Below are 22,366 nucleotides of genomic sequence, written 5' to 3'. Positions count from 1 at the left end.
AACACAAGTTGTCTCAGGAACGGAAAGAATATTGGATAAGATTGGTAGGCCACGATCTTTCACCTGAGGAGATGGAGTCAGTAGTAAAGGGGTCTAAGTGCAAAGGACTTCGGCGAGATTTTATTCAAGAGGGCCACTAGTGATGTAATGACCCTGCTCAAATCTGACCTTAAAATGCTGATTGAAGGCTCAAAGAATTTCGTCAAACACTTCACATACAAGGGTCACATGACTCATATAACATTTCAGTTTACTTTATTGACTCTTTTCTTCAATTAGCATCAATGAAAATGTTTACAAATGACTCTAAATTGACTAAACAATGACCTAACATGAATATGCAACTTATTTTGACAATATTCAATGCATATATGTGACTCAAACTACTTGCAATATGCAGCTACAGCAACTAGTAATTATAACAAACACTTTAGATGCAACCTAAGATGACATTTATGCACTTACGGCCAAGTGGTATTTTAACAAACATTTGGTATGCATAATTATAACATTATTTATGCCAAAAAAGAGAACCTACAGCCAATTGACATTTTGACAAACAATTGGCATGCAAACTAATAAGTTGATCATGAATGGCAATAACATATTTAATTACAATAGTAGTTGACCAACAACTTATTTCTCTTTCTTTGCAATAAAATGTCTACTACAATGATACTATGAATTGGTCAACACTCTTGGCTTACAATTGTTTGACAATAGTGCCAAATTTGATTTTCTGAGTATTCACTTATAGCAGCAATTAAAATGCCTATGATGACAGTGCAAACTACTTAGTGAATGCAACAAGAACCTAGTAATGATGACGCCCAATGTTATTGATGAAGAAACAATAAAAATCCAATGCGATAGGCACCTTCCAAGCTCAAATCGAAATACTCAAGCTAGTGCCCCTGTTCTTGCCTGGCAAAAGTTTAAATAATTAATTGTAGCGCCAAACGCCTTCCAATTTGCCCCTAAAACAATTGTCTCGACAATAGGAATTGAATGCAACAATACCCAGAATGATTGGCCTTCTCAATTGAAAGGTATGAGCAAAAACATGAGACTCACATAGGCTAATCAACCTCCATGACAGCAGATTATGAAGGTCTGTAATGATCCTGCTCAATAACATAATCAATCTCAGCAATACATCAGCTGCTGAAATAAATTCTCCATCAAATGCAACAATATATCAGTTGTTGCAAGTACAATAATACATCAACTATTGTACTCAAATAATCTCCACCGTGAAGCACAAGATTGGACATCTGAAGTAAAGCCCACAATCAGCAATAATTCAGTTGGTATCTCACAGCCTCAAAATTGCATAACCAATGAGGGTTTTCGTCCCCAAAGATCCTCCAATGGCTAAAACCTTAGCTGGCTTCTCCACCAAATAATCACATCAAATAATCATCAATTCTTGGATGATGAGAATGAGGGCCATGATGTCTATTTATACTTTTTCCTCAAAAGGTTGGCCCAAAATCTAAAAGCTTCTAGAAATTATTTTATTTTTATTAAGTGACTTTATGATATATTATTTTATTTAAGTCACTTTATTAAATTAATTAAATATAAAGTTACCTTTTAATATTTATTTATTTGATAACTTTATAAATAATTAACTTAATACCACTTATTTATTTAATTAAAATAATTAATTAGTCATCCTCATAAAATATTCATTATTTTGGACAACTTAATTAATTAAATTAATTAAATCAAATTACCTCCAAAACGGGGACATTACAAGCGATGCATCGTGGATGTCATCAAGAGGAAGTTGACAGGGGCAACTCAGGCTTCGGATATAGCATTGCCACAGATTGTATTGATGAATGGCATCATGAATGGCACCGTGTACGATTGGGCCACAATCCTTGCCGACCGGATGGAGGAGTTCATAACACTCCAGCACCGGACATTCTTTATGCCGCACCATGCCATTGGCCTATTTCTGGAGGTAGTCGTTAATCAGATACTAATGGATGATTTCGAGGCTCCACTACGGGGAAAGTTGGCACAAGGGGAACCTCAAATATTCTATTGGAGACATTTGGAAACAGGTGGAACAACAGCGGGGTAGAAGAAGGTATTCCGAGGATGAGGCTCACGAGGACACGGCCAGCGGACGGGAGGACACTTCAAAGAGCAGTGGGGCTAAGTATGAGGAAGAGAGTACTTCTACAAAAGTTGGCAGCGAACCAACAATTAGCCAATCCACATTTTTCACCTTGCCGCAGTTGCCAACTTCGGCGCACTTGTCCACCTCCACTTCACACATTCCTCCTTTTGGTCAGTGTCATGCACTAGTCGTGATGACCCCACGGGCAGTAGAAAATGTGGTCCCATGGACAATAGCAGATGCGGTCCCACCGACGATAGCAGATGCCCCACCGGCAGTGGCGGACGATGTCTCGTGGTTGACAGATGTTGCACCGACAGCCACCACAGAGATTGCTTTTTCGACGACCACGGCAGATGTTTCACCCGAGGGCGTACCTTCCCAAGATCGTATGCCAGACCCTATTACACCAGTAGAGCCAGATTGATAGAGTTGCCAGCGTCAAAGTTTGAACGCCAGGTTAGTTTGGATGTGATTGGTTCAGATGTTGTGGTCACTATTTCACCTTCCTTGTTGATGGAGGCATAGTCAAAGCAGCCCGAGAGAATGGAGGAGATAGATAGAGCGAGCGAAATTCTGAGGCAACAATTCTAGCTCATTCCTGCAGAGGTCGAACCATCCATTTAGTCCCCCAGTCATGGAGGTGTCCCTCCAGGACCAACAGCCATATCAAAGCCACAAGAGGTGGCGGTTCCACAATCGAAGGGTGCGCCCAGGAAGGAGGAGGCGACACCAAATGTGGACATGGTTACCACAGCGGTAGCAGAGACGAATAGTGATGGGGAGTGGACCATGGACGATGTGTCGAAGGAGGATTATCGGTCAGATGAAGACAGATGCAGAGATTACCTTAGGGCTATGCGAGTGCGCTGGAAAAGGGACACAATGTGGCATTGCAGGCTATGACCTAGCGGAGAGAGTGGCATTTGATTCGAGCTTATATCAGGGGGATTTGTCCACAGTGGTTCCATTCATGTTTTGAGGACAGAGGATGGCCAACAGTTGAGACACCGGAGATGTTGGCGGATTGGGCCACCGAGCCGGAGTTGGGTCCGTGCAACACTTCCATGGAGAAGCTGACGCACGAGATAGTAGGATTGTACAAAGAAGTCTACTATGCTCGCAAGCGTGCAGAGGCGAACAAGGCAGCAAATAGGGTTGCAGCGGAGAGGTCTCTGGCAGCAGAGAAGGAAGCTAGAGAAAAGGTAAATGCAAATTTGGCCAGCCAGCAATCAGCGTGGGCAGCTGAGCGTGCAGCACTGTTATGGGATAAGGAAGCGGTTGAGCAAGAATTACAGTTAGCAAAGACCCAGGCTATGGATGCAGCACTTCTCTTGAAGGAGGCCATAGAGGTTAACACTTGGATTCAGAAGGATTTGAGCATCCGGATGGAGCAAGTCTACGAATTGTGTCGGCAACAGCATTCTTCAAGATCGCAGCCTCCTCTATAGTGTATATTCTTTCTCTATTGTATTTGATAGTTGCCTGTTTTTGTTAGTTTTGAAGTCACCAGGAGACGACTTTTCTTTTGAGGGGGATGATGTCGTCGATAGAAACTGTGTAGCCGACGGGCTCATGTTGTCGGTAAAGATTTTGTAGCCGATGGGTAGATTAGTATTGTTATGTAGCCGACGAACCCCTTCGGGAAAGTTCGGCGAGAAGTATTTATACCCCTCTGGGATCATTGTAAATCATCGTATCATCTGTATGTAATCTTTTGGCATATGCAAATAATAAAAGGAGTATTGTTGTTGTTGTTCGTATTCATTGTTTGTATGCATTAATCCATTGATCTATGCGGTAAACACTCAAAACTTGATCCACAATACCTCAGCTGTGGAATCAATGCACAACTCAAAGTCAAACCCTTATAGCTCAGCAAGTGATTTGAAAATCAGAACCTCTGAAAAAACCACAAAGGCAACAAAAGCAAATAAATTATCCAAACGTGCTTTTCCCAATGAAATGAGCTTGTATTTATAACCTTCAGATTCTCTTTTGTTGCCAAAATGTAACTTCACTCAAGAAGCTTCGCCACACAACATTAATTAGAAGCTTCCATTAAATTCTCTCACTTGGCTTAATTAATAAATGACACTTTCCAATGATAACTCAACTCTCAACTTATGTGAAATTATAAAGTTAAATTATAACTTTATAATAAACCATTTAATGATTAATAATAATTTGGCCACTTAAAATATAATAACTCCCAAAATACTCATCATTTAAATATGCCATCTGAAATAGAAGTCATAACTATTATTTCTCCATGTGACCAAATGCACTTTCTAAAAATAGAAAGGGTCCATCTCGATCAACACCAACCTATCACAAATAGTAAGTACACAAAACTAAGCCCAAACAAAGTCTGATTTGAGCCAAACGAAGACCAACCTGTAGCTTACTGAGATGTGGAGAAGATAAGACCCTCCAAGCCAAGCCACTACCATGAAAGACCCTCTATCCAATATAATTAGCCTATGAGGATCACAATAATAGGCTAAACCCTTAAACTCTGATGTCGACAAAATTGGGGACATTACAATCCTCCCTCCTTGAGATTGTTTGTCCTCAAGCAATTTGGCAACACAATGAACTCCAACCTCCACCTGGATCACAAATGAAGAAGTACATGGCATCCCCGTCAACACTGAACCAATTGTATACCAATATCATCAGGACCATCAACATGTCCTACAGCATAGCACCCAAAACTTGTGTTGATGATATAGAAGTCAGAATGTCACTAGAAGGCAACTCCATAGAAGATCTATGTATCCTCTTCTTCCTTGTATCCACCCACACAATATATATAAGACTAGAATCCTGATCATCTCCAACAATCCTTGAAAAAGACGTAGCTACAGGAGAACCATATGCACTCATGCCAACTGTATCAACAATAGGTGTAGCCACATCAAAATACGCGGACTCAGGAACAATACTAACTTTTGCAACAGAAAACTGAACCAAATCTATTGTTGATGAAAAATCATAATCATCATGTGTGCCGTCATCATAACACACATCAAAAACTGCATGCATATCACTAAATTCCTCCATAGATGGTTCAATCGGTGCAGAAGTAGCCGCCAACACCGATATGACTAGATCATGGCATGCTCCTACTCCCACTATCATCGCATCACCATGAAACGCATAATCCTAGGAACTCATGTCAACAACTACATCATCCCACTATTTTAGAATACCCTATATCTTGGATTCTCCATCCCTAGGCAGAGGTGTACGTCTTCTATGAGTATAATATCTACCTGGAATGAATCTCCCGTCACCATCCATGTCACTATATTAATTACAAAATTAATCTGACAATCTCAAAAGTAAGCACCGACCACAATAATAACTGAGCCCAATTCTTGCAGGCTGGCAGGAAACCGCTTCAAGACCACTATAAAAACCCCTGCTGGTCATCAACTAATAAACACCAAAATTTTCTCAACAATTTAGTGTTTGGCATTTCGTCAAACACTTGGCAAGCTCCTCAGATATCATTGAATATATGAATTTTATTTTTAAATTTTGAAACCAAACCAAAGAATACAATTAGTGCTTGCAATACCCAATTCAATTTGGTCACAAGGAATTCTTGTAGATGAATGCCAATTTTTTGATAATCTTTTTGGAATGACAAGAGTTCCACATTTAACTTATTTTTTGATAATCTTTTTGGAATGACAAGAGTTCCACATTTAACTTTAGAATTCTATGAGTTTTATTAGCCAATGAAAAATGGCTAAGTTTAACAATATGTGCATTAACTGGATTCAATTTTCAATAATAATGGAACCTGATTATTAATCGCATGAGATAGCTTGGCGACTCCTGATGGACTTTCGACCACACTAGCTTGGAAAAGATGAAACCAGCACAATACCAAATCACAGAGTCTTCAAAATGCCACAACTGCTTGCTAAACTATTAGCCGCCCACTCCCAACAATATACACTGGGTCTGTGATAAATCGCAGGGCACATACATGAAATTGCAAACCATAGATTTCAATTGCAGGCCTTCTATAGCAGATCACAGGTCCAATATAACCACACGCAATCCCTCCAAATGTCTTCTCAAACTCAACGCCACCCCCAAAAAGATCACAGTTTCAAAATTCACAATTTGCAGATATAAATTTACACCCACTTTATGCAAATGCAGCCGTCCCAATACCAATTACCTCTATATAAGCTAAAGCGTTGCAGATAGGGAAAATGACCTTTCCAAATGCACAGCAAACAATCTCAGATACGGTCTCTGGTGTCAAAACAAACCTCAGCCAATGAATTACTTCTAATTCGATCAACTACCAATGTGAACACATTCCACCTTAGAAACAGTAAGAATAATTGGCTAATTACTTTACAGCAGCAGCAATTTGCAAGCTATCCTTCAAGGCAATTCTCAGAATTCTCATAAACTTCTCACAACAGATCCAATACAAACTCTAGCAAATAATCTTCCTTCAAATCACACCACAAAATGAATCTCTCCTTAGATACAGTGAGCATAGTAAGGAGAATTGGTAAAGTACTTAGAACTTGATCCACAATACCTCAGCTGTGGAATCAATGCACAACTTAGAGTCAAACCCTTATACCTCAACAAGTGATTTGAAAATCAAAACCTAGGCAGATAAGACCCTCCCAAGCCAAACCATTGCCACAAAAGACCTTCTATCCACAATAATTAGCCTATGAGGATCACAATAATAGGCTAAACTCTGAAACTCTGATGCTGCCAAAATTGGGGACATTACATGTTGCATCAAAAAAATGTGTTTTTATGTATTCTTGCATGCATTTTGGGCTTCCCTTCCTCATGCAGTGGTTTCCAAGCAAAATCATGTAGTTTTGCACATGCTTTTCACCAAAAACAACCCACCCTAGGGCAAATTTTGACCAAAAATGGCTCATTGAAAAGATATTATTGCTTCAAATCTCAACGTTGGGTATCAAGGAGGGTTTCTAATGCAAACATATTTTATTCCAGCTTGTTTAGATCCATCAAACTTGCATTTTGATGCCCTAGATGTTGTTTTTTATTGTTTATATACATTGTAATCTCTTCACACATTTTTCAGGTTTCAATGCTTCAAAACAATTACTATTTCTATGCATATTATTCCTTTATTATGCACATTCGTTCGGCAACAAAATTGACTCCAAAATGCATTCATTTCAAGGGAATTGAGTCAAGATGCTTGTGTAGGAGTACTATAATCAGCTGCCTTTAATGGCCACTTGAATGTATTAAAAGAGACTACAAGATGCCTTCTATAGGCATTACATGTGCTTATTCAATAAGGAACTCCCAAAGATGTGGGTCTCAGATAAGGCATGGATTAAGGTGAATGAACATGGTTGCATGTTTCAACGGTTCTCTAACTTCCCATGCATGTGAGTTGGGTATTTCAAAGACGAACCATACACACTCCCATGGTACCCTACTAACAAAATCATTTTGACGGAGTTATCAAGGCAGTTCATGGTAGTGCAGGCATACAAGTACACTTTGCATAGATTGGGAGTGGGGATTTATTCAAGCAATAAATTTAAGATTGTTGGGTACTCTTTGGACAAATGTGCCCAAGGCGAAGAACATGGAGTTCGAACTCTAGAGGATCACACTAAAGAAGTTCATGCCTAGGAATTGTTTGACTAGAGAGGCCTCAATGACAAAATGAGGAGGCAATTTGTGCACATACATCAACTTGAGGACACATGGATTGATTTGCGCACATAGGTGGACATTCAATGGATGGACTATTACGGTTGACCATCAAGCAAATCATAGAGTACAACCTTGCTTAGATCCTTGTTGGGGTTGAAGCTGATGATCATATTCTTGATCCAAACTACAAGAAGCATCATGTAGAGAACTTGCCGATTCTACCTCCAACATTGGCCTCAAATGCATCAATATCAAGTCAGGGAAGGACTTTTGACTCTGCTGGTCTGATTGGTTTGAGGTCTGAAATTAAAAGGGCAAACATAAGGATGGCACATGTACCTCGGCCTCAGAACCACCAGTTGCATCCATTCCAAAGTTTAGCATCAAAGGAGAAAAGGCTATGGGGATGGTACTTGAGGTGAAGATGGTGGAATCTGAAAAGATCCAAATCAATTACAATGAAGATGAGTTGCCAATAGAGCTAACAAAGTCTACTCCTATGGCACCTCCTCCTGTGGCCATATTAGTTGCCACTGCACTTCTTAATTCTGCACCTATCGGATGAGTCACTTGATTCACTACTAGACATAGCCATGGATGCTTTCTCCACAAGAAGGCACCTCCTCCTAAGGATCCTGTTTTGAAAACATAGGCTCTGCCAATCTCCTCAAGTGCTCTTGCGATCATGTCAGTGGTTTGATGTGTATTCCATGATTATACCTAGTATGACAGTTTCATCCATAATGTTGTTAAATACTACTTTGGCACAATTTGAATAGTTCATAGTTGAGGTTATCTACAATAGTCCTACTCCAATCGCCATTCAGACAAAAACTCTACCTATTGAAATCACAGTTCCACAGGTTGACTCGGTATCCACATTGGTTTCCATATTTGCAACAAGAACCTCTTCTTTCTCTCTACCTCCTTGGCTCGGTGCAATCACTCAGAAGAGGAAGAAAGAGGAAATCCCACCTAAGGATCATGATTTCAAGCAAATTTTGGACCAAGCCTCCCAAGAACAAAAAGGCAAAAATGGTTTCAAGGGTTGTGGTTGGAAATATGAAATCATTTATGCTTTGGTAGTTGAGCCTCTTGTTGAGAAGCCTTGGGAAGAAATGCAATCCATGGATTACAAGTTCACCAAAGTTGAGCTTGGTAAACAGACACATTTGGGTTATCAACAAGATGCACATGACACAATCAACTTGCTCACACAAAAAAATGACAAGTTGTGGGAGAAAAAGAACAGGTTAAAAGAACAGGTTAAAGGAGGTGAATGCACAACTTCTGATTACCATAGATAAGATGAAAGCCTCCTTTGTCAGTTGATCCTATCACTTCAGAACATATGGTGAGAGTGAAAAGGAAGGCAAAAGATTGGTGCAATCGATTGGACTCACAAGGTGTGCAAGTGATTCGAATGCTTACAAGATACTCAAACAAGAGAGGGAAATTTCAGCCAAGTTAAATGAGCTCCTTCAACCAGCAACTCAAATTTCTTGATGCAGATCTTGACATCTAGAGAAGTATGCTAGAAGTTGATCAAGATATTTTATGCGATTATGGGATCATTTCTTCAGCAGAAATGTAATGTGATTATGTGCATCTAATGGTCCACAAGAAACAAGTTATGCAGGGGTTAGTGGCTGAAAGTAATGTGACAATGGATTGTCTTCAAAACCTAGAATGCATGATCAGTGGATATTTTCAAGAACGGACATGCAAAAGAGTTGCTGAAAATGTTGAACTTGTTAAAGAAGATGGTGTTTTGACAAAGTTCACGAGAGTTATTCGTCTACAACATGACGTGGATAACTTTGACTTCAATATGACTGATGTAGTAACAAGCTATAAAAATTTATTGAGTGATCTACAAAGTAAATTGGCAAAGTATATTCATGTTATCTCTAAGAGTGCAAGTATAATTTGAGAGGTAACAGTCATCGTACAAAATATAGGTGAACTGGATGCAGCAATTGTATGTAAGTCTCTCCAAAAGTTTGGAGAATTCGTAGATACTATGTGAAGATGTCACACAAGTGTCTTAGACACTTCTATGCTTTCTAGGAATAAGTGTAGTTTTGATGGCAGATTGCATGTAGAAGCAAAACACTTTGTAAATACAGAAAAACATGTACCTATATAGTTGCTTCATGCAATCAGGTTGCAAGTGCATTAGGCATGCAACTTTGAATAAGTCATAGGTAGTCTTTGAATAAGTCAAGGAGGTTGAGGGTTTCCCCTTTTCTCTCCATCTCTCTCTCCATTTTTACTATATAAAGGAGAGAGCTCACTATAAATAATCATCTTTTGTTTGAAACAAGGAAGCTATGCTTGGAAATCTTGTATTGTTGAAAACTTTGTGTTTCAGGGTGCAATTTTCAGAATTGAATAAAAGAAGCAAGCTTTTCCAAACTTTGTGTTGCAAATATTGAAATTGGATAATGTTTTTTGATGTTGCATTGTTTAGTGAGTTCATTTAATAGTTTCATTGTGTGAATCATTTGAGTTTTCAGTTTGTCTTCTGAAAGATTTTGAGCTTCAAGAGAGGAATCACTCTAGTTAATAGTGGCTGCAAATTAATTTGAGCTGTAGTTTAAGGTATTTAAGTTTGAAGACATTAGTCAAGAGACTTTGTGCCTTGATAAGTGATATTAATTAAATCATAAATTCAGGATAATCACAGGAGACTTTGGGTTCCTATTATTATTCCACCAAAGTATATAGTTAAGTGTTGTCTTAGAAGTTGCTCTTACTTCAACCACCAAGTCACCAGTATTATTGTAGCAACAGAAGACTTCTGTAGAGTTTAAAGTTGTAGTTACTTGTGTATCATTCCTAAAAATGAATAATAGATTGAAAGAACCGCCCATCTGTATAATTTCAATTATACTCTTGTTGAAACCACCTACAGTAAGAAGTCTCCCCTATTGCTAAGAGGACAATCTCCCTACACTATTGCCTAAAGCCACAATTCTATAAGTCAGTCTTAGTGACTTACAAAATATTTAGCCAGCATTAAATACCCAAGATTTAAACTTCTCATCCCAAATCCAATGAGATATAACACTAAGGTTCTCATTAGACAATTTTCATAAAAATAGCAACCTTAGTGAATTTAGTTAAATTAAAGTCAATAGTACACCTGACTTGCAAAAATGACCGAAAAGCATCATAATCAAATTCTAATAGCACAAAAAAGATCCCAATGATAAAAGATGAAGAAAAATCCCGACTAAGTGACTTACTAAACATAAATGCTCCCTCCAAGAATCTTGGAGCCCACACCAGAAGCCAAAAATAACATCTAAAAGGGTCATTTAACTCCTCTAAACCATTTGAGCTCATTGGAAATATCGAAAAACCCCTTGAATCATGTTGACACAAACTCACAATGTCGGCAACAATTGCATTGCTAGAGGACCCAAAAATGGGGACATTAAATGTTGTGATTCAAATAGGTTTCCACGCCTACACTCACCTCATCAAAGATCTCAACAAATAGCATTGAAGGCCTTGAAGTATAAGGTACCAAAGATAGTAAGCGAGAATAGATTAGCAACTAGATGTCATAAGCCCGTAGATCAATATAAGTGAGAACAGGATAAGTTCATAGATGTTCATGAAAACTTGCAAACAAAAAAACAAAGTGAAGTAACTAAACACTTCAAGTAACCAGAAAACAAAGGAATAAATGGTGAAATTAAGGAATTGAACAATATAGATGTGACCTATGACTCGAAATGTTGTCTAAAGAAATCAGATAATGGAAGTTTGGAAAAAGATAGGTTTGGTTTTGCAAACAAGGATAACTTTCAGCTTGTTAATAATCCCTTGTTTGAGGTTGAAGTTAGTATGGAATATAATAATCTACTTTTCGAATTGAATAAACAAGCTATATTGAGATCATACGATAAGATTGAAAACGAACACAAAACTTGGGACCTTGATACTTTTTCTATCAATGAAGTGACGAGACAAGCTAGGAGAGCAGTACGACAAACCCTAGTGATGCTATTATTGTCCATTCTTCAATCAAATTGCAAAAGATTGCAATGGCAAGACGATAAATTGGATCCCTTTTTTCATCAACTATAAAGTATTGAATGTTTAAGTTTGGTTGAAAGAAGGGATGACATCTCAACTACATATGTATCCATACCCATATACAAAATAGATTATTTCTCCCTTGTTTTTCCATAGTGAGAACATCAGTTGGTGACTAAGTGGTTGTCAAACCATTACTAGCTTTATGGCAACTAATTATGAGAGATCTTACATGTACAATTCAGATTTTCACCTCCACAGTGAATAATGACTCCTCCCAACAAGCTAGGTTATTGCTATACCTTCCTTCCTATAACACTATGATGATTGCAATAGGTCGGAGTAATTGGGACTTTCCTCTTGACTTCTTGAGGAAATATGTTAAGTTTGTGGTTCTATAGTTGAAACAATCTCTTTTGCAAATTAGGACTAGGTTTGGCAGTGATATCTTCAATTTAAATGTGAACAACAAATACTCCTTTGGATTCCAATTGAGGCAAATACAATGTGAGTATGAAAAGCAGATTGTTGAAATCAGGATAGTGCAGCATTAGTGTGCTGATTCATTTCTAAGGTTACATTGGAACCCTAGAACGATTTGGAATCCAATAGTTGTTTCTTATTAGTTTATGGTGATAATGTTTGTCCACAAATATGCTTCAGACAAAATGAAAAAATATTGGAGTGATCTTCCTTTATTGATCTAGAAGAGATCACTCTCACTAGTGTTCTACTGAACTGTGTTATGACAAAGGACCCTTCAAACCTTGGGATCATGGAAATTCTATGATGGATATATTGAATTATATGAAATTCTCATGTGGTGTGATAGAGTCTAATAAAATTGGTGAGTTCAATAGCACCAGCATGAAGCAATAGATATGTGGTGAGGCATCCCACAGGCTTATTTTGGACGCTAGTATCAACAAGAAGGTCTAAGATTGCTTGTGGGCAAACAATCTCCAAGGAGGTGAGACTGTGATAACCCCATTCAATTGATAAAACATATTACCCAAAAATATCCTTGTCCAATGGCATGGAACCAAGGGACTGGTTAGATTAGTATTGCCATGGAACAAGGAAGAAGAAATTTAAAGGAGATTATTGCTGCCTAAGGAATGAGTCTATTGCTAAAACATTTCATTATCACCACCCAAGAAGAAGACAAAAACAAACTGGAGTTGGCTGACCTATTGATGTCATTAGTTACAAGGAAGAGATTTGATTTTTTATCATCAATTCATTGTTTGCAAGAATCGTGATCGTTGACAATAAACTTCTCATGTCATGCCTCCTTGTTACATATTAAGTGAGAATCATTCACTCATCCAAGGCATGCAGAATTGGCTTTTATATATTTTACCTCAGATTTAGAAATGCTCAAGAAAGCCATCAACCAGCAAAGTGAAAGGTGGTATAAATCCACCCATTTGCAAGGCTATAGAAGCATGAATATAGAGACCAGTAATCAGGGACAGTATCTATCATTTGTATTCTTAGAAGGCCTATATTCAGGAAACAAATCAGAACATTATCAAAACTCAGTTGTAGTCAACAGCAATAAGGAGCAGTTGACCAGTTACTACTTAAAATGCAGGGATATAAAGGTTGAAAACCAGGAAGGCTGATCAGACATTATGTTGGTCAAAATTTTAACATAAAATAAGCAAAATCCTTACTTCTTGACACTACACCAATATACTTGCAAATCACAGACTCAGTGATATCATGATAAGAGAGATAATTTAATAATTCAAAATTATCTATCTTCTGAGAGATATACTTGGATTGCCTAGAGGATTGTAGAAGTCCTATATACATATGTCAATCTGAAACAGCAATTGCATATATTTACACATCCGCCTGTCATACACCAGTATGTATTCACAATATACTCCATAGTATATGCTTTAAGACAGAATCTCTTCGCAGATATGTCAGACAATTTCTCATTCCCATATGAGTGAATGTAACAGTTTTAATTTCAGAATCCATGATAAACTTGATATAAGAATATTTCGCAAGATTCTTGTTTGAATTCTTCATTTCCATACAAAGCTATTGGTGTAACATACATGTTGACACAAAAGTCTGCACCCTTGCTTGAGGTATGACCCTCAAGCGACCTTGTGTAACATGGAAACAGCCTCCAAGTGTGGGACTTGCGCTCTGAGGCTGAATCTCCGGAGAAGGCCGGCTTCCTTACTATCAAGGTGCACCTAAACTACTTCTTAAGAGGAAAAGGGAGAAGGAAACTGAAATTAAAATGCAAAAAGGGAAAGGGGGTGATGCACCAAGATAGATATATGGTTACAACTCTGTCTATATATGCACCGCACATCAATGAAAAGTCCAGATACACAGATCTTAACTCTATTCTATTTTCAAGAACTCACATGCAGGTTTGGAACTGATCAAGTGCTGAAAGGAAAGACATCTTTACAGATACAGCAACCATCAACAGTTTGGACACAACATACAAGCCTTGAAAACTAGAAAGAAACACCCACCAAAAGGCAAGATACATGCACGATTGACGAATGGCGATAAGAGGTAAAGAAGGAAAACTATTTCATTAATGGAAGGCAAGTAATTACATAGCATAATGCTGCTGCCAAAAATGCAAACTAAGAAGAACTTGGAAAAAATATTTACAACTTGCCTTTATAGATCAGGCATAACTCAGATTTGACTATGAAGTTCGAACCCCAACCAAAGTGGAGTTGAGTTGTAGAGAACAATAAATGAATATCAGTGCTAAATCTGAACATGAAATACAATATGTTGTAGAAGTGACAAGAAGAAACCAAAATCAATGCATCCAGTTGTACGAGATCAAATCCAAAAGATCTTATCATTACATGTAATAAAGAGGCATGGAGATGCATTAATGCCATGGAACAAGGCCCAAAATGTTGGTTTGCGATGAAGAAATGGTCCTTGTAACATGCCCTAGCCGCAACAAATAAATCCACACCGCTGTCAAAAAACGCAGTATGGGATAACACGCAAGTTAACCTGCCGCAAAAATTACAAAATTGACCCGCATGGAATAAATCTAATCTACCCAAAAAATGTACAAACTGTTGATTTAGATCTTCATTTTGGAATGAATGACTCAGATGCTGCAAAAATATCCCAATCGTAGATTTAAGATCTCCACCTAACCACACAGACGGCTAAGATGCACTCATAAATATCCAAGGATGCTCCAAAATCTAACAGCCATCATATCTTCACAAGAGACCCAAGCAATGATGCGAAAATACGACCACCGTCCAATTAAAAGCAACCCAACACAATAAGGATCCGCCACATGGCATGCAACTGTTGGTCGACACATTTCTCGAATGTTCGGTTGAAGAGGCAACAACGATTTTGCGATTTCGGAAAGAGCAACAAAGTCATTCTCCGAAATGACGAAAATGGTTAACGCGAAATGTTAACTCCGACAGAAAACACGCATTAACCCGCAACTCAGCACATGAAGAAAAAATGAGCCAACTTGGCCAAAGAACAAACTGGAGTAGCTCGACACATGAAGGAACCGACCCAACTTGACTCATGAAGAGACCGAGTTAACACGAGATGTCAACCCAACCAAAAAGCGTGTTAACCCACATCAAAGAATCTAACCCATTGAAGATCTCTTGGATCGGTTATCAATGATGGGCTGAATGGGGGGCAAAAATGGCCAACAATACACACATACATATATTCAAACTAGGATCAGCAAATGGGCAGAAGAAAACCATAAACGTGCTAAAGGGCAAGCTGGTTTTAGGCCAAAGCACTCGACAGTGGATCACTGTGTCACTTTGAGACACATTATTGAAAAACAATGGGAGAAAAAGGAAGAGGTATTTTGTTGCTTTGTCGACTTTAAAAAGGCTTTTGACACCGTCCCGAGAGACAAGCTTTGGTTTAGGATGGAAGAATTGGGGATTCCTATGCATCTCAGAGCTGCTGTTCATAGGATGTACGAAGAGGTGAAAGTTAAAATCAGAACTTCAGATGGCATTTCAGAATGTTTTAGGAGTGATATCGGGGTCAAACAGGGCTGCCCTTTATCTCCTACTTTGTTTGGTTTATATATTGACAAACTGGAAGAGTGGTTAAACATGCAAAAGGGTGAAGGCATTCAGCTAGGTGAATTTGTTATAAAGCTGCTCCTATATGCGGACGATCTCATTTTAATTGCCAAATTTGCCTATGGTTTGCAAGATCATCTATATTCTCTTGAGCGCTTTTGCGGAATGGTGGGGATGCAGGTCAATATCAGCAAGACTAAGGTTATGATTTTCTCTAATAATAAAAAACAACACCAACATGAATTTTATTACAATGGAAGTGTTCTTGAAGAAGTTGCGGAGTATAAATACCTTGGCATCAATTTCAACAAAAAACTAAGCTGGTCTAGTTGCAGGTATAAAAGGATATTAGGTGGGTGGAAGGCTTTTTATGCTCTTCAGAATAGGTGCTGTGAAGCAGAGTTGTGGGATTGGAAAACTATTCAAACCTTGTTCGGTCTTCTTGTGCTGCCAGTTGTTCTTTACGGGTGTGAATTATGGGCCAGCAACACCACTATAGCACAATGGAAACAAATCGAAGGAATCCAAAAGCGCTTGATCACAAGCAAGTTTAAAATCAAAAGCATTGTTCCATATGTTATCATGCTAAGTGAAATGGGGGCTGCTCCTATTGAGGCACTTACTATGGTTCGCCTTCTAAGTTATCTAAAAAGAATCGAAAAAATGGAAGAGGATAGATGGCCTAAAGTGGTCTTTAGTGACACACTATGTCAGCCAAAAAGGACATGGATGCAACAAAACATCAAATGGATGAGTAAATGGAATATTCAATTCAATATGTGCCCCACAAATAATAAAGAAATAAAGGTCTTTGTCATGGAGAAATTCTACAAGAGAAATTGGGGAAGCGAGATCAGAAGGAAGAAATTATATTATATAAATGAGTTCAACCCCGCTTGTGATCAACTCCAAAAAGCATACATAGGAGCCAACATTTCTTGGAGGGCTAAAATTCTTATTGCTCAGCTGAGAACCAACTCTCACCAACTTCGGTGTGAGACCGGACGTTAGAAGAGGCCAAAGGAGGCTTGGGAAGAGAGAATTTGCAGATTCTGCAATTCTGGGAAAGTGGAAACTGAACAGCACTTTATTTTAAAATGTGATGCTTACAAGAGTAGTAGAGATAAATTTGTGGACACTATATGTGACAGTTCTTGGCATAACCTATTCAACGAAGAGTACATTGAGCAATTGGGTGGACTCACCATCATCCTACACACGCAACGAACATTGTTACTTAAGTCTGCTTGAGTTGTCTTGCTGTCCCATAGGCTATTTTTAGCCTCGTGGACATTAAAATTTTATCTATCTATCTATCTTCATTGGTACAAACCAAAACAATTCTTAGAGATCATTGATTCGCTGCAAGTTGAATTGTTTATAGTTGAAGGTGGCATAGTAAATATTTTTATTTTATCTATCAAAGTTAAGGCAAACTCTTAAGAAACTATACAGGGGACATTACATAAAGTATTAAAGAGAAAGAAATTGCTGGTGAATATGTTAGCAATTACTTGTAATAAATGCATGCAACTTGCTCTGTACAGCAAAGAATAACATAAGAAATTTTACTTTTCCGTATAGAAATGTAGATTACACTTGATTGATAGTGTAAACAAACAACTTAGATCTCCTAACAAGAATCTTACAGGTTCAAAAAACACATTTTCTATTCAGTTAGAGAGTACTTATGCCAGGATTTTGAAGAGATGGACATTGGACACTCACATCGACTATAGCACTTGCTGCTTCATTTAATGCAGGTGAAATATCGATCAGATCGCGTCTAATTCATTAAGGATGAAACTATAGTAATAAAATTCAAACAAATCCACGAGCCCCAGATTATAACAAGCGTACAAGGTTAGACATTTCACACACAGAAATAAAATAATTATAAAATAAACAACATTCACAAAATACCTAAACATAAGACACATGGTAAAAGATATATAAAACTGTTATTTGAAAAGATTGCACACAAGGTTATCATGTTTTTACAGTTTTCGAACAATAATCTACACAGTGATATCCTTTAATCTTCAAAACTAATAACAATTGTTTTCCAACCAATCTAGATAAACAGAAAAGCACATTTCTTTGGATTCTATAAAGTTCAGAAGTTTTAACCAAAAATATTAACACAAGATTGTGAATACCATGATACTCCAAAGAAGTATCACATATTGCAAATATATGAACACCACCAATTCTGTAGTAAGTGCAAATGAGTGTGGGTAGGGAGATATTAATTCATATATTTTTCCTTTATAAGATATATTCTTTAGATGATAGGTTTCCCCATGAAGCAGATTGCCACAACAATGCAAGATTGTCAAAAAGTCTAGGGATGTTCCCATGGTCTCTTTTACAGAACGAGCTCGAGGATTAATAATTAATCACCATCTTTGTGGAGCATCTAAGCTAGAAGACGAGAAATCCAAACCTGATAAAGACTAGAGTATGAGAGCACATTGTTCTAAAATAAGAACAGCAGCTTCTAACAATATTTGGAATCCAATCTAAATATACGAAAAACAAGACTTGTCATGGTAAAAGATAAAAAGCACAGACAAAACGAATTGATTGTTGTCTTACATTAAATCAGTGTGCCCTGTTGAAAAACAACTACTAACATTGTGTGCTCCCTATTGATGTTGTCTTGACTGTGCCTTCAAACCACCAGCACACAAACAAAGATTGTTGATAGGTACATTTCTTGATTGAGGGGAAACCTTAGATCATTACTCCTAGTTGAAATCTCTACAGATTTTGAAGGTGTCAATATCTTATACAAAGAAAAAAATTCATTGGCAACCTGCCAGCCCCCTACATCCTTAATGTCAACTCCATGGATCAAATTTTGCTCACGCCACATTATGATTTGTTCAAAAATCTTTGCAATAATATTAAATAAACTCATTTGCATATATGACAAAGATACATGGGCCAAAGCTATCAAGTAAACAATTAAAAAATGCACTAGAGTTAGAAAATCCAAATTGAATACAAACTAATCAATTCTAAGACAAATTCCTGGTGCTTGCATCAGAACATGCAAAGCCTCCTCCAATGTAAATTCATAGGGATCTCATACATGCACCTCAACACCCCTACCAACTGAAATCAAAAAGTCAACAAGATCAACTCCCCTTTTTATCTAAAAACTAGAGTAAGAGTCTCATAAAGGTCAGCTCCCTCTTTCTAAGGCAATCCCTTGTCAATTAATCTGTCCAAGTGCACTTCAATACACCCGCTAAGTACATGCATGGAATCAGTCATTGATTCTGTGGTAGGTTTAGAAACTGTCTCCAAAGTTGTAAGGAGACTCCTCCATCATAATATCCAGCCATACCAGCTGACCTATATCAGCAAGTAGATTGTGAAGGCTGCCATCTCAAACTTTCTAGCCAAAATTTGATTTAGGGCTGAACTTTATTGATCATTTTCTGCCCATCAAACTTGGTGTTACACTATAGAAATGTCTGGCTAAGAAGAACCAAGAACATACAAGACATCATCTAGCTCTAGAACAGCACCTAATGGCATATAGAAAGAAATAAAACCTAATTAAAAAACTGAAAAAATGGCATCATTACCCAACTCTACTTGTATGCCATCCTCTTGCTCCTAAATTATGTTGAACTCGCTCTTATTAAATGCCATGTGTTTATATGTATTACTATCCACATTCCATTCAAAACCTCAAAGGATGTCAGTGGATAGAGTCCGATAGACACATCACCATGGACAAAGTGGTCTCAACCTCTTGATTTCTCAAGACAATGAGATGCATAGGATCCAATCTTGTAACACTTGAAACACTTCAGATGACTCAATTCTTTCTTCCTATCATTCAAAAAATCTACTTCTCCTTCTTTCTCTTTTAAACTTTCATAAGTCCTTTCTTAACATATTTTCTCATCTTTATAATGAGGGCTAGATATTGACTCTCTTCCACACTAGTTGAAATAGTTTCCAGTCTAGTTTCCTCTTGGATCAAATCATCCAAACCTCATCAAAAGCGAGAAGCTTCCCATGACCACAAATACCCAAAATAAACAAGTTGCAACATTGAGAGAACCCATCTAAAGCTCCAGGCATCAATTCACCATCATCCACCTCCACCCCAATTGCAAGGGGCTAAAATTGAAACTCAACGATTAACATAAGGTAACTAACCATTATTTGTAATATGCGTCACTCATGCATGTACCAGTGAGTTTGTTCTTTGGCAGCAACTTGCAGAGATATTCACATTATTGTACAAAGTGGTCAAGGCATCATGCATGTCCTCTATCGTCTTTTCTTTGATGTTAGGAGTCAAATGGTCCATCACCAAATCTAGGATGAGTTACCTTGTTTTGGAGGATTTCTTGTTATGATTGGCCAAGTTAACAAAATTGGTAGGAGCTGTAACCTTTGTCCACACAAAACTCCAAAATTCAATCTCCTTCAATGGAAAACACAGTTGGCATATCGACGTGTAAAGTCAGAATTTTTTTTGTTTATTTTCAGAAAATATAATTTTTTTGATATTTTCAGAAATATATGAGATACTGAAATGAACGATCAAACAATTCAACTCCTACACATTGCCAATTACCAACTAAAGCTTTGCAATTATAAGCTTGCAATTTATTGCAATGACATTCAACAAATTACAAACAAATTGAGGAACCTGTAAGACTGATATAGAAATTGATTTGCAGCTGATCAGTATAGAAAACCACATGCAACTCCAGCTCCAATGTAAAAACGTGGCTATCAAGGAATAGACACTGCCCAAACCCAACACCAAACTCCTCACACCAGACAGAACGTGGGCTGTCAAGAAGACCCATGGCAGCAGTAATAACTCGCACCTAATGGTGTGGGAAAGATGCACAGAGAAACAACCTTCAGTGGCATCAAAATGCAGTGGTCCAATTAGGAATTATGTGCCCAATCAAAGTGCCAAATGCCAACCAGGATGCCGTTCAACCAATGGGTGAATAGCAGATAATAACAACACCAATTTGCAGCACCAAATCGCCTTCCAATCACAGTTGCCACAGTATAGAAGGCTGAGGTATTCAAATGCCCAGTTCAGTAGAATCTTTTGAAGCAAATTGCTGAAAATGAAGAATATACAACAGCACCAAGAATTTCAGACTTAATTGTGAAATTAAATCACAAGAGACAAACACAATTCACCACATCTTGCAATGGATCGAAGTGCAGCAAAGAGGAAGCGGTTCTCTCAAATTTCCAACACCAAAACCCTCATCAGCACATGAAAATGAATATAAAACACAAGGCAAAGAGATGGATCAATTTTCTCCTTGGAATCATATTTATAACACAATTTGCAACTTGACTTCTCCAATACACCATTCACTTAAGATGCTTCTTGCACACACTTTCAAATTATAACACTTAAATGATGAAGTCATTTATTAAGAGTGACTTAAAATTCAACTTATAACATGAACTCCATAAATTGACCCTATGAAATGCTAATGAAGCCAAACACCGGATGTCTCCATTGCACTACTAAAAATAGTAATCGCCCATAATTGACTTACTATAAATAGCAAGTCTATCAACAAAGACCCTCAAATCAACCCGTCAACTCACGAGGGTTGCAATGATGAACTATCTAAGACCGGCTATAGGAACCTATTAAAATGGGGACATTACAGTCCTCCCTCCCCAAGATTGCTTGTCCCAAGAAATCACAATCTAGGGTGCTTAAGTATATCCTCAATATCCCAAGCGGCATCCTCATCTAGAAGTCCTTGACACTTCACCAAACACTCTCTAATGATTCGTCAGCACAAATGCCTCTCCCTTGTATCCAGAATAGCCTCAGGGATCAACTCAAGTCTCCCATCGTCTAGAGGGGATAAAGTGGAAGATGGAACAACATGTCTACCTAATGCCTTCTTAAGGCGTGATACATGGAACAAATTATGCACTATGTTATCTTGTGGCAAATCCAACTCATAAGCAACCTCACCCACCCGTCTCACTACGTGGAAGAGACCATAATAATGGGGCTTGAGCTTTTTACCACGACTCTTCCTGATGGAAGATTGTTTGTAAGGTTGTAGCATCAAATAAACCATATCACCCACCTGAAAGGAACGAGCAGTCCTCCTCTGCTCAGCATACTGCTTCTGTTGAATCTGTGCTCTTTGAATATTATCCCTCAATGTCCTCATAATATCCTGGCTACATATAACAAATTACTTGTATTAAGTACCCTACTGTCACTACATAACAAGTCCATGAAACTAGGGGAATCATACTCGTATAGAGCTCTATATGGGGACATCTGAATAGTCATGTGGTGAGTGCAATTATAGCAATACTCACATGAATGTATCCACTCCACCCAAGCTCGTTGCTGAGA

General features: G+C 38.0%; 1 protein-coding gene across 5 annotated transcripts in view; it reads right to left on the bottom strand.

Moving 5' to 3' along the window:
- The window catches only part of LOC149529872 (glycerol-3-phosphate acyltransferase 9-like), a 245,933-nt gene that overhangs the window by 221,256 nt on the left and 2,311 nt on the right, over positions 1–22,366 (bottom strand). For 4 of the 5 annotated variants that reach the window (XM_089808658.1, XM_089808657.1, XM_089808660.1 and 1 more), the window contains exon 3: positions 17,698–17,755. In XM_089808658.1, coding sequence (XP_089664784.1) covers positions 17,698–17,755 — 58 coding nt within the window. The remainder of the gene's footprint in view (positions 1–17,697; positions 17,756–22,366) is intronic. The other variant, XM_089808662.1, reaches the window with a different exon arrangement.

This window comes from Cupressus sempervirens, chromosome 11, assembly GCF_028749045.1.
Source record: "Cupressus sempervirens isolate cs-2001-9-10 chromosome 11, ASM2874904v1, whole genome shotgun sequence".
NCBI lineage: Eukaryota > Viridiplantae > Streptophyta > Pinopsida > Cupressales > Cupressaceae > Cupressus > Cupressus sempervirens.
Note: the sequence above shows the minus strand (reverse complement) of the source record. Positions and strands in the feature narration are given on the sequence as shown.